The 13,404-nt window shown below is 43.0% G+C and overlaps 1 protein-coding gene across 3 annotated transcripts in view; it reads right to left on the bottom strand.

The window, feature by feature from the left end:
• The window catches only part of waslb (WASP like actin nucleation promoting factor b), a 31,626-nt gene that overhangs the window by 14,286 nt on the left and 3,936 nt on the right, over window positions 1-13,404 (bottom strand). For 2 of the 3 annotated variants that reach the window (XM_049566572.1, XM_049566573.1), the window contains exons 2-5: window positions 7,109-7,243; window positions 6,781-6,867; window positions 5,435-5,531; window positions 2,428-2,451 (exon numbers count right to left, since the gene is read on the bottom strand). In XM_049566572.1, coding sequence (XP_049422529.1) covers window positions 2,428-2,451; window positions 5,435-5,531; window positions 6,781-6,867; window positions 7,109-7,243 — 343 coding nt within the window. The remainder of the gene's footprint in view (window positions 1-2,427; window positions 2,452-5,434; window positions 5,532-6,780; window positions 6,868-7,108; window positions 7,244-13,404) is intronic. The other variant, XM_049566574.1, reaches the window with a different exon arrangement.

The following is a 13,404-nucleotide window of genomic DNA, read 5'->3' as shown; positions in this document are numbered from 1 at the left end:
CTGTGTGTCCACAAACAAATCTGTGCATATCCACAAACGTATTCCATCTGTTAAGCCATCAGACCACACTGAGTGAGGACCATGAAGGGCACATCATTCACATATCAAGACTCCACTATCGGGAGCTGTAATGTTATCTTAGATCATGTGTAATTTGCACTGTAATGGTTTTATGAACACACACTACTGAACATTACCACACTTCCACTGATGCATATCAATTCAACTGCATTTTTTTAAATGCAATTTTAACTTCATAAAGAGAAAGCAAAATGTTTCCACAAACAATAGTATATGTATATTTTTTGAGCTGTTCCCAGAGCTGTTTGTCCACCATCTACAATTGACCCTATCTAAGCCCCGCCCCTTTTCGCTCTGTGCTCCAATTGACAGTTGAGCTAGCTGAAAACTGTTGTGTGCTAGGCTTGTCAAAGTTAAAAAGAAAACCAAATTCTGAAGATTGTTAAAAGATGCGAGTGGACCTGGCCCATAAAAGGGACACTCGACACATTACGTTGGCGTCACACGGACACATAATGTTGTATATAATCACATCATAGTTAAAAACACTAGCTAACTAGCTACATTAAGAGGGGTTCGCCTAATGTCAGATCACAAACGTCAGCCAGATGTGCTTACTCCTCATATCTGTGGTAACATGGTTGCTGACATGAATTATCATTAGCCACAAAAGATCAAGGTTAACGTTTCTTTGTTTATATCATCTCTGCAAGGGTACGAGATGCCCCGAAATAAATTGAAGTGTTATGTATGTGAACAGAACCAGTGTCAAAGATATTTTATATAACAAAAGATAACGCATTACATGCTACACCACTGACACAAAATGGTGTACACTTCCGGTCTCCTAAGTGGGCGTGGTCTTCTCTTCCCCACATACCCCCACCTCACTCGGAAGTGTAGTAGACGCCGTGTAGATGGATGAAATCGGACTCAAAACAATACAACACTATACACATAACAAATTTAATTTTTGTTCCTTTTTTGACACTCATTGTTATCTGCTAGCTTCATGTCTTATATCAGCTGAGTGTAAGATCACGTTGCTAAAACAACGTGTGTGTTGCTAAAACAGAGACGTGTCTCCAACAAAGCTAATTTTCTCCTGATCTGAAAACCCCATTTCAGTGTAGTGTGAATGTTTGGAAAGGTTGGGGCTTTTGACACCTTTCTGAGGGCATTCAGCATAGTGTTAACGCCGTGTGCAGACACAGCCATTTTCGGAGGAATTCCAGGTCCCCGAATAATTAGGAAAACAACACAAGACAGCATTGCCTTTATCTCCTACTAGCTCCTACTAGCCTGTAGGAGAGTACTATTAGAATGGAGGTCACCATTTGCCCCCTAAGCATCTCTATGGCTTAAAGGGATAGTGCACCCAAAAATGAAAATTCAGCCATTATCTACTCACCCTCATGTGAGGGAGGCTCAGGTGAAGTTATTCACAACACTTACGGAGATCCGAGGGGGGAGTGGGTAGCAGCACAACTGCACACCTAATAGCTGACGGCAACCCAGATTAACACGCACATGTAAGCACGGTCCACAGAGGGACAGTTAGAGCTACAGGCTACAATGAGGCTAAAAACAGAGTTCAAATGACGTTTTCCCAAACAACTTTTTATGTCGGGGCTTCAGGACATTTGGATCACTACGGATGAGCAGTATGGAAATATTTTGTGGTTTCAATTATGTATTCTTGGACGTTTTAATCTGGGTCACTGTCAGCCATTAGGTGTGCAGTTGTACTGCTACCCACTCACCCCTCGGATCTCCACAAATGATGTGAGAACTCTAAAACTTCACCAGAGCCTCCCTCGGCATATGGGTGAGTAGATAATGGCTGAATTTTCATTTCTGGGTGCACTACCCCTTTAAAAACCTCAAGCTTTTCTTAAACCTGGAGAAAATTAAGTATCAAGGCTCAAAGCTTATGTTTTTGGGATGCATACTGGCTGTTTTTATTTTGTGTTACCTTTTAAACACACCTGCTTCGAGTTGCTGTATGGAAGTGGGACACAGTGGATGTCTTACAAGACAATGCAAATACATAGTTTGTTGACAGGTGTTGATTCAGTTGATAATAGGTTCAGTTTATCGAGTCTTAATTTGTGTCATCAGTCTTTCTGGTGTTCAGTTTACTCCCCATGAATGCCAGATGGTGTTTTCCCTGCATAGAATATGAAATGCTGTGTATGCTACATAGTTTCCACAATGTCAGGGAGAGGAAGTACAGTCTTGAATTGTTGCCAAGTAAAACAAAAATCCGAATGATCCTGATATTCCGCCCATCTGACATACCAAACGCATTGACACACGTGTTGCCAATTCCCTCAGAGTCTGTTTTAACACCTCTCTTCAGTTTATTTCTGAACTTATTGACAGGAAACAGTGGAAAAAACATACCATTTGGAGGGTCGCGTCTCTTCTCTGTGAACACACAGACAAATGCAATCGTTACAATCCTGTGCTAAGTGGTGGGTTTGTGTTAGTGAGAAGCGAATGTGTCAGATGTACAAGGAGAAGAGAGTTTATTGGTTTGTGAGTGTGGGGCTCGGCGGCATTGTGCATGTGCTGCACAGAGTGGAAAGTTATTTGGAGAGATTTGCCAAAGCAAAGTGCTGGTGCTGTTAGACGTAAATCAGACTTCCTTGTACACACAACAACTAATGTTACATCCACACACACATTCAAGGACAATACACCCATCACGCTTTCTCTTTCATACAGTTAAAGAATATAACCACGTAAAGAGACACACACACAGACACACACACACACAGACACACACACACACACACACACACACTTCAAGATACTGATGGCTTGAGTTTTCCAAAGGCTGAAGGTCAAACAGAAGAAGCCTTGTGGATAAGGTTAGGCACCCCATGCGGAGGGCTGAAGGGGAAAAAGATGAAAGAAGGATCCATCTGAAGGGTCAGGCCCCGCAGAAGAGGAAGGAGGAAGACGGACGGTCTTAATCAAGCAAGTGATGATGAAAGTTAAGGGCTGAATGCCACTAATGAGTTTAAGACTGTGTCTGTACACATTTAATAAACAACGTGTGTTCAATTGAATCCTCAGTCTGTAATGCAAACACTCATGGCTGACTTCCTCAGATAAGACAAGATAAGACAGAAGTTCTAATACAAAGCAGAATGTTGTAAAATTGCCTTCTGGCTTTGCAGTTCCAAAGTCTAATTGTTGGTGCTGGATGAAAACCATATAAATGTGAAGCTAGTGTTGATCCACAAAAAGCACATTTCATGATGCTATTTATGTTTCTTTATAATTAACAAAAAAACATCTTAAGGGCAAAATGGTAATAGAGGTTCCCTCATACAAATCACCATGTTTCATTTATGCCATGCCAGCTCTGGAATTATTACGCCCATGTGGGATGAAGTCCTCTCACAGCTGATCATTCATTCATTTTGCTCATTTTAACCTGAAACTGTAGTGCCCCCCTTGGGCCAGTCTGCATATTTGTTCACAGCCCTGAGTGCAGTGTTGTGATGCATCCCTGAGGTTTTGCTAAAATTAAATCTGCTGGTGTCTGATTTATCAGGAACATTTGAAACAAAACTGATTGAGAGTCATCCCTCTGACTGGAAGCTGTTTCTGTGACGATGGCACAAAGTCAACAACTCACTGTCTGCCAGGTTTTCTCGCAGCACAAAAATTGGGAGAATTCCGTAAAGATAACTTTGAATAGTGAACAAATAGATTGTATAATTTTATGGATTATTATTAAACCTTTCTCCTCACTTTTGTAATTTGACTAGAGGTGGATATCGGTACTTAACACAGTATCTTTAAGGTATCGACTAGGGCGATTAGCCGTCCAAACGATTAAACGTCCGCCACCTTGCTAGTCGGCACCAGAAATATTAGTCGGTTTAAGCCGCTTAACTGTCATGCAGCCGCTCGCCACTAGTGGGTGCTACAGAACCGTCAGAGAGCACCCTCCCTGCGGTAATGCTCGTGTACACTGGAGTTTTAAAACAGCATGGTGGGTAACTGGAGAGATGCCCTCTTGCAAAACCAGCGCAGTTTGGCAGTACTTTGATCTAGAAAATGAAAACAAGGTAGCATGTAGGCTGTGTCAGAAAAAACTGGCATATTATCACTCGACTGGAGCAATGAGCAGCCACATTCAGCTCAAGCATTTGGATGTTAACCTGCATGGAACGATGGCTGCTGCTGCTAGCAGTGCTCGCCACATTCAGACCAATTTGACATCGTTCACCTGGAGATGCTGTGATCCCGCTGGGGCTGAGAAGCTCATCACGACAATGACCTCGCAAGATATGCTTCCACTTCACTTTGTTGATGTAAAGGCTTCAGGAAGTTAATGCAGTATGTATGTATTTGACTAGTCAACTAGTCTAAAAAATTTTTTTTTAGTTAAGTTGACAGGAACATCACTGGTATCTACCTAAATAATCCAGCACCAAGCAATATCGAAACATCTCCTGTCAAACAATACCTGCATTTAATCCTTTTTGTACCCAGATCTAGAAGAAAAAATATTTTTTTAGGGTTTTGCTCACAGCAAATTACTGCAAAGTTTCTTTGTTTAAATATGACGTGATTGGCCTACAACTGCAGCAGCTACAACCAGAACAGTCTGTGGTGTGGTGAAGTTGAGCGCAGCGTATTTGACGGAGTTGGTATGCCAACATGCCACCAAAAAGTTTGAAATGTGGCTATACTACACACCTGTCTGGTACACAACTAAACTCTTGCATTTACATGATAGGTATCGAATGACACATTAAAAAAGTCTACTCTATTGGTATCAGCATCACTTTACTCATTACTGATTCCTAAATTTGTCTTGGATTTCAGCACCTTAAAGACTTTAAGTTTGAAAACAGTACTATGTGTTATTAAAGGTTTTAAGAACTGAGAACAGACTGCAGAAGACCAGAAAAAGAAGATCAGATGGTGCAGTAAACAGACCCAGGCAAAAAAAAATCTTTTCAATACATGACACTGACATATTGGGCCCAAAGTATGTCTCACAGCTGGAGGACATCGTTGCATAAAAGCATCATTCTAGTGCCTCAGAATCAATATGGTAATGTATTGAAATTAGGACCTTTTTGCCCAGTTCTGTGTGGTAGAGCACTGTAAAAAATGACAAGTTTAGAGATAAATTTGATCTTGTGCTCACACTAGTCAAACCAAAACCTGCTATTGCTCCATTTAAAGACACACAGATCATTCCAATATGAATGCATGTAGCTACTTCATTATTTTCTGCATCCTTGTAGCATGGTTCAACATGAAAAATAAGATGGATTATTTTGAACACAAGATACAGATTTGCTAAATGTGTCATTTTTTTCAGTGAGTTAGGTCAGTAGAGAGGTTTGTAGGTAAGACGGCAGCAGCAGTAAGTTGGTACCAGTTTTCCTCTGTCTTCTCCCAACTAGCTCTGTCACTTGGGAACGGAAACGCTTGGTCTCCTCCTCACTGGCAAAGTTCAGACCCACTTGGCATGTCTGTGAACACACACACACAGAGCAAAACAAAAGTTTGTACAGATTTGATACAAATACATTTGTAAAGTCGATTTATTTCTTGCCAAGTTCCAACGACCTACATGATTGAATTTCCAAACCATGTTGTGCATGCATTCCCAGCCTTTATCACCTCAATCAGCACATACTTCATGGTCTGTTGGAGTCTGAGGCACTGTACCCACCAGCTAAGATGTTTGCTCCACAAATAAAGGCGTCTTGTCACATTAAGTGCATAAGATGTGACATTAAGTTAGGTTTTCTACGAACAATGATGTTTTTTCATGAGGGAAATAGGTGTCACCTAGGTAGGTGGAACCTTTTTTTGTTTTGTTTTTTTCACTGCTTAAAAAAGTCTTTGAGGAAATGTCTTAAAAGCAGTGGCTACCTTTGGTCAGTTGACCTGCTAGGTTTCAATTCTAATATTAGGTTTCTTTGAGGACGGGGAATTAGCAGTGTCGCCTCACAGCAAGAGGGGGTTCTAGGTCCAAATTCTCCAGCTGGCTGTGTGGAGTTTGCATGTTCTCCCACTGTCAGCATGAGTCTTCTTTGGGATCTCTGGCTAGCAGCAGTTAGCAGCTAACTCAAAGAAGAAAAACAGCGGCCAAAAATGTCTGCATATTGGGTAAACAATGAGGTCAGAGAGCTATCTTATGCCGTTGTTACTCTTTGTCAAGGGCTGCCAACACATGTTGCATGTCACGCTAGAAGCTGATACTGACACGTTAAATGTCATGCCTAACTTCACTATTTCACTTTCACGATGCCAGCATGCTGTCCAAAATCACACACTGATGCAAGATGATGCTGCTGTTGTTTGGTTCTGCGTAGAAATGCAAAGGTGGCATAAAGAGGGGACTTCTAGCGGCCCAATAGCATGATCTCCGTGTAAAAAGGGCCCTGTGATAGTCCAGGGTGTACCCCACAACATCTCGCTTAATGTGAGCCGGGACAGACTCCCCTCGTGACCCTGAGTAGGATTAGCGGTTACAGTTCCTTGGAGGACATTAGTGATCGTTTTTTGGTCACTCAATTGCAATATGTAATGACAAGTCATGAGAGGCAGAAACTCCTCTTCCCTTTCCAGCTGCATTGAATGAATAAATGAAAATCAACAACAAATAAAAAAAAATAAAGAAAAAAGTACTCGTCTGTGACCATATATGGATGCTGACCCGGAATACAGAGGATCAGAAATAAAAAGAGAAATCAGCAGAGAGGGGAAACTCACATCTCCAGCAAATGTCATGAAGTAAGGTTTGGGGAGGTAGATGTTGAAGTTGTTGTACAGCTCCTGCTCAAACATCATCTTACCGTCCTGTGGATAAAACATAAAGATCAGGTTAAATGAATTCTGTATTGACTGATATAACAGACATCCCACAGATTCCACTGTGTGGCTGTGTAAGTATAAGGCCATCGTGAGAATGAAACGGCGGTGCACCACCAATGGACATCGATTGTGGTGAGTACCATCATCTGCCAGCTACGTCAGTAATGCACCACAATGATGGGACTCATCAATGTGCAGAGCGGCTCGCTGCTTTGTGTTTACCTACCCTGATGTCAACGACCCTGATGAAGTAGGATCGCTGAGGATTGTCTTTGACCAGACAGGCCACCCCGCAGCATCTCTTGCTCCAGCTGGAGTTCCTATCTGCTGTGAACACCTGGACCACTGCTGAAGACAATGACTGCAGGGAGACAGAGACAGAGGGAGAGTTACAGTTAGTAATGGACACTACATAACTACACACATACACTTTTTGTAGCCAGGTAAAAGCATCTCACAGGGGGTTTAAGCCAGCACACCACAAGACCTAGGTTGGTAGTAATGTAGACTTAAAGGTGTCTGTGAACTAATCAACCGTTTAAAGGAGCTCTATACGACATGCAGAGCATATCAATCAAAGTCTGATTCATGTTGTCGGCACGTGGTTTTCAACATGGAGGTGTATGAGCCAGGGGCGATCAGCTAACAGTGCTGACAGTGCGTTCAGGATTCTTGGATCCTTGGTGCTACCTAGCAAACCAGTTCCCACCAGTTTTGAGCAAAACCATTGTAATCAAGGATGCGTCATCAATGGAGGGCGTTGCACAATGCACAACACTAGCAAAGAGCTGTAGCAAGATGGCTGATTATACCTGTGAGCTGCTCTTAGTTACAGATATTTGATTTGATCAAAAACAAGCAAGGACCATCTATGGTGATTAAAAGACACAAGACTTTATCCTCTCTTTCAAATCTACAGAATCTGCAGAGTATAACACTCACTGATATCGTCACAATTCGCACTTCAGGTCAAGGAAAACCAACTTCCTGGGTTCGGAATCAAATTATTTTTGGTCGAAATGCTCTGAAAGGTTCAAATTAGGTAAAGAAACTGGAACAAAACCCATCCTGTGCTGGTGGAGCAGAAGCGTGACTTCATTTTTGCTCTGAATGTCATTCACAGAACCTTTAAATCCGTAATGCCCATGTTTGCAAAACTTGAGATCTGTGAGCTGCGATGCCGGAGATACAGAACAGCATTTACTATACAAAGGCTCAAAAAGACCAGCCTCAAAATTTGGGAACTCCTTAGTCAGGGAGGGGACCATGAGTTCTTTATTATACTAATTAAATTATGAATCCTTGCCTCCTTAGTGCTCTGTCCCCAAACCCCTAACTCAGATCTTGAGTGAAGTTGGACATCTATAAGGATGTTCCTAATGGTAAAATGTCTCTTGGAGGAGCCAAGAATCGAGACGGAGTGCTTGCTAAGCACATTCAGCAAAACTGGGGCTGCCCTTTGAGCCAAACATGCCTTAAAAATAAACCAAGCGGCTTGTTGTTGGCTTGTCTGTGGGCAGAAAATCAGTTCGGTAAAGACATAATAAACACAACTACACAAAACCGGACCCATCGTAAAGCTAAAAACATTCCTGCCATTATAAATGATAGCTGTAGCAACATGCCAGGTGCTTAAAAGCTGCAAGCACTGTGAGATATACAAGGATAAGAGGAAACAATGAGGGAAGATCAATAAAGGTGCAGTCTTATGGCACTGCTGGAACAGGGTGTTGACACAGAGCAAAAAGCCAAATCTATACAGAAATACTTTCAGAACGAGAATGACTGCGAGTCGTCCTGACCTGAATCTCAAAGAAGTCCGTGGGATGATCTAAATACAGCTGTTCACACACATTCTCCAGTATATGGGCATACATTCACATCAGCAGTACATTTTCCAATGAAAGTCATCGGAAATGGGACTAGAAGCAAATGCAAGGACAAATGCCTTTTAAAGTGTCTGATGGGCGGGGTGACAGCAACTCTGTGGGGGTCAAGTAGCTCTGCCCTGTGGTTGTCAAAAGTTAGAGTCCATCAATGCCAAACGGCTGTCAAGCAGCACAGAAATATGACAAAAGGCACATCTACTAAGCTGAAGGAGAGCGGTGAGAGTGAATGAGACTCAAGAGATCAAGCAAGTTACTTTGGTCACGAAGTAAGAACACTGCAAGCTCCTGAGCATCTCCTGAAGGATCCATGTTATATCAACACCATATTAAGGGACACAGGCACATACCAAGTCATTAAAGTTACATTAAAACTAAGGAAAATAAATTGAAAAGTAATAACATAACTAATTCAGTCAACTTATAGCTTTTTTTTTTAACCAGATCATTACTATTCTAACACAGAGTTCCTAATGAATGCCTATATTTTGCCAGTTTGGGTGTGAATGTTTCAGTCAACCTATACGTCACCATTGATTATGAGATTTGAGACTCTGCTTTAACTGTTATGTCATCGGTGAGATATGTTTGTATGGTTGTGTTCTTGCTAGGGAAGCAGTGGGGTTGAAAGCAAAGAAACTCCCTGCCTGTGCCGTGAGCAAAAATCCACTGGATGACAAGAAATGATGAGTTTTGAGGATTCTGGCTGAAGCGTTGGGAGCTGGCAGCACGAGGCTCCCATACAAAGGTGCCACCTGCTTGTCAGTTGCATATTCATGCGCACCAACAACCTTCCCCAAGAATGCTTTAACATGCGGACTGGAGGAACTGGGGATCAAGCCGCCAATCTTCCCATTAGTGGATGACCTGCTCTGCCTCCTGTGCCACAGCCGCCCCTAATGACATGCATATAATCACAGAGGAGCACGCCTATAGCACAAACACAGACGCATCCATGATCATAAGACCAGATCAAACTCTCAGCGGGTTTTACAGGTTGCTGCAGGGGTTTACTCACACTGAGGGGTTCCCTGTCATTAACACAAGCATCAACATCAACTAGGGAAATGCCTGGTGATCTCTCTCCAACTCAATGGTTGCAGGAATTACTGCGTACTTCAAGACAACATACAGAGCCCCTGTGTTGCTTGTTGTAATTTAGTGGCGTGTAAATGTGATGTTTAAATGAAGCAGATGTGCAGAGGCAGAACAGACATATTGAAAATGCCAGCACGACACCTCTTTCCAAAGCAGTGGGGATCTTTTTGTTTTTCTTGTGCTACGACACTATTGTCTCTTGGCATCTTACTCATGTAGATTTGTTGAGAAGTCAGCAATAGTACAGCTGTAGTTCCTAAACTTTGCCCTGATACTTTCAAAAGAAAAAAAACTATGTTTGCCTACTTTATGAATAATTACACTGAACTTGCGGCAGTCTGACAGCTTGTTGTTGACCAGCCGACAACTTTCAGTACAACAAACTTGACAGTGTTAGTTCCTGGATCATCTCATCTGTGGTATAACCACAGGGGCAGGCACTTTTTGAGTACTACAGGACCCCAAAACTGAAACTACGTCACTACAAAAGTCACTGGAAAACATCTTTCTGCAGAGACGGACCACTTCCCAGTGTCCGATTCCTAAGAATTGACTCCCCAAGAGTATTTCCAAACAGTGATACGATGCTTTCAGTGTGTCATGAATGTAGGGAAAAGAGACTTTCATACAATTTAGAGTTTAGTCTTGAATTTACTTATTTAACAGAAGCAAAAAATTACCCTTCATAATGGTCAGACAGAGGCGGCTTTAGGGGGAAATGTCAAGTCAATCATCGGCCTTTCATCAGCCCCACTAGAATACCTTTGAATACCTCTCAGTAACGGTTCATCCAAACCATAATCAGGAGCTCCCGCAGAGACAGTCACCCATCTCTCAAGCAGGATGCAAATGACCTCATCTCTTTCTGACTCTCGGAAGTTGTGTTTTGCAGCCACATTGCATGACTAAAATTAAACTGCACACAACACAAGGCAACATGAGGTAACACAACAACACAAGCACATGCAGAGGAGCCGTTACATCATAGTGATGGTGTGTGAATTGGAGTGTGTGAATCAGCGTATCTCTGGCATCCTTAGCTGCATTCACCCATAGTAAGATACTGATTTTCAACCATATAGCTCAGTCCGATAACAGCTCTTTGGCTATTTGGATTTGGAGCAGTGATTGCTAAGATCAAAAGGATATGAATCCAGTTTTATGCTAGAATTTCTCTGTAACACTGACTGTAATGGTGTCCAGGCTCTCTGGCCCTGGGGTTTCATCTGCCCACGGAGCACTGATTGTTCCTGACAGGGCCAAAGGCTGCAGCAGGAAGTGGAGCTCTGTCTATGGCGTCATCAAAACCCGACAAAAAAAACACTTGCACTTAAAAACACACTCTCACGAATGAATTCTCTCCGTCTGATGCACTTGCTCTCAAACAAGCTACATCTGTTTTCTGTTTCTGCTACATAATGAAGCTCATCATCACCTGTCCAGCACACAGACTGCACAATCACAATCTTTCTTTCCCCCCCACGCAGGAAATTTTGATTAAAGAGCTTGCTTTCTGCAGTGGCCAACTATAGCTGACGATCTAATCTGAGGATTGTCCATCAGCCATTTGGTCAAGCTGTTCCATACTGGCAGAAAAAAAGGGACCATTACACCTCTTCGCAAGATCTTCCGGAGAGAAAGCGAGTGAAAAGATGGGAAAGGAGTGGGAAGAAACAGAAGACGGGTTAAGTGGCTGACGCAGAGAGGCAGTGTTGGAAAGAAGAGGGAGAAAAGGAGAATGTGGATGTAAGACAGGAGGGGAGTGATGTACAGGGAGAAAAGAGATGCAAAACGGGCTTAAAGACGGGCTGAAGGAGGAATTAAATGACAAGAGAGGGGCGATGAAAGGAGGGAAGATTAGAAAAGAGGGTGAAGTGGAGGAAAAGAGGAGTCATGTTCTACTTCTCCAGCACAAATCACCAGAGGAGGCCGACCACGGGACTTCCTGTAGGATAGGACTGCTGATCAGGCAGTCTGCGCACGCACACACACACACACACACACACACACACATACATACACACACACACACTCAGTGTGAATTGGACCCCTTCCACCTTTTGCCCAGTCAGACAGTGTTGCCGATGGTGAAAACAGCAGAAGGAATACCAATGAGTGAAACCAATGAGTGAGACCACTGTGTATGTACCTGTATGAGTCTCTCACTCTCTGTATGCATGTATGTGACCTCATTATTTAGACAGAATACAGGCTGAAGTGTGTGCATTTCCTAAAATACGATCAAAGTAGTTACACATTTACAGGAGTCTTGCCACTTTGAACTCTCACAGTAAACCTGGTCACCATAAATGTCATGTGTATTGTGGACATACCAGGGCTCGACAGTGCGGGCGTTTCACTCGCATTTGCGACTAAAAATAGGTGTGTGCAAACTGTAAAAAATATTTAGGGGCATATGTGCGCATGAAATAATCAGCCGAAGCAGCCATTATTTTTGTCAATAAAAAAATATGATAATCTAACCGCAAATGTTGGAGGAACTCCAGCCGCCTTCCCTCTTCCCTCTTCCCCGTGTGACACGGTTATGGGCGGTTTTCCAAGCCACTGTTGGCACAATGAATATAAGTCCCACTGTCGGCAGCGTGGAAATAGCCAAACCAAAGTCAAAGTGTGGAGGAGATGGACCGGGTGGATCTCCGGGGAAGACTGCTCCGTTCTTCCCATAGTTCAAATAATTTCAACTCTTAGCGCAGTGCTCCGGCAGAAAATCAGAGCGGTGCGCGACGCCAAGGGTAGCAGTTCCGCAGCTGCCCTTTCCATAGACAAACAATGGGACAGCCAGCGCAAAGCGGTTTTACAGCTGATCATGTGTAGAGGCCTTTAGGGACCGTTCGCCACAGTACTGCTGCTGGGCAGGGTGGAAATAAAGCCCTTTTCACACAGAGCGCGCAAAGCGCAGACCTCCGCCAACGAATGTTGGCGCAAGAGCGCACCGCTCTGCCGCCGAGCTGAGCGGCGCGCGAGGGGGTGCATATCGCGGCATCTGCGCGCCGCCAGCCTGCGCTCGAATTGAAATTTTTTTAATTTCACCACAACGCACTGTGACAACACCTCAGTGCTGTGCATCCAATAGCAGAGAAGAGCCTGAAGTAGACCCGAAAGCGGTCACTATGGAGCTGTAGCTCCTGAACGAGCCTGTACTCCCCCAAATCCTGTCCTCCGCGCCCTACCCCGCGGTGGGCATCGCGAAAGCTCTGTGTGAAAGAGGCTTAAGTCCTGCAGAGTTTCAGAGGACCTGGAGAATGTTTTAGGATAGTAATAACATTATATAAGATAATCATATTGCAAAGATAATATATATAATAACATTAAAGACAAAATTAAATTGCAATACTTTTTCAAAACTTTACCTTTCTGTACATTTTGTATACAAATCCATTAAATAATTTTGCTTGTAAATGTCTATTTGCATCACGTTTATTACGGAAAACACATTATTTTATCAATTTACATTGTGCTCCTAAAGTTCTTTGTGCGCTCCTTACTTTTTCAACTTAGGAGCACATGTGCTCCTTGG

The sequence above is a fragment of the Epinephelus fuscoguttatus genome, linkage group LG22 (assembly GCF_011397635.1).
Source record: "Epinephelus fuscoguttatus linkage group LG22, E.fuscoguttatus.final_Chr_v1".
NCBI lineage: Eukaryota > Metazoa > Chordata > Actinopteri > Perciformes > Serranidae > Epinephelus > Epinephelus fuscoguttatus.
This window is presented reverse-complemented; position numbering and strand designations above follow the sequence as displayed.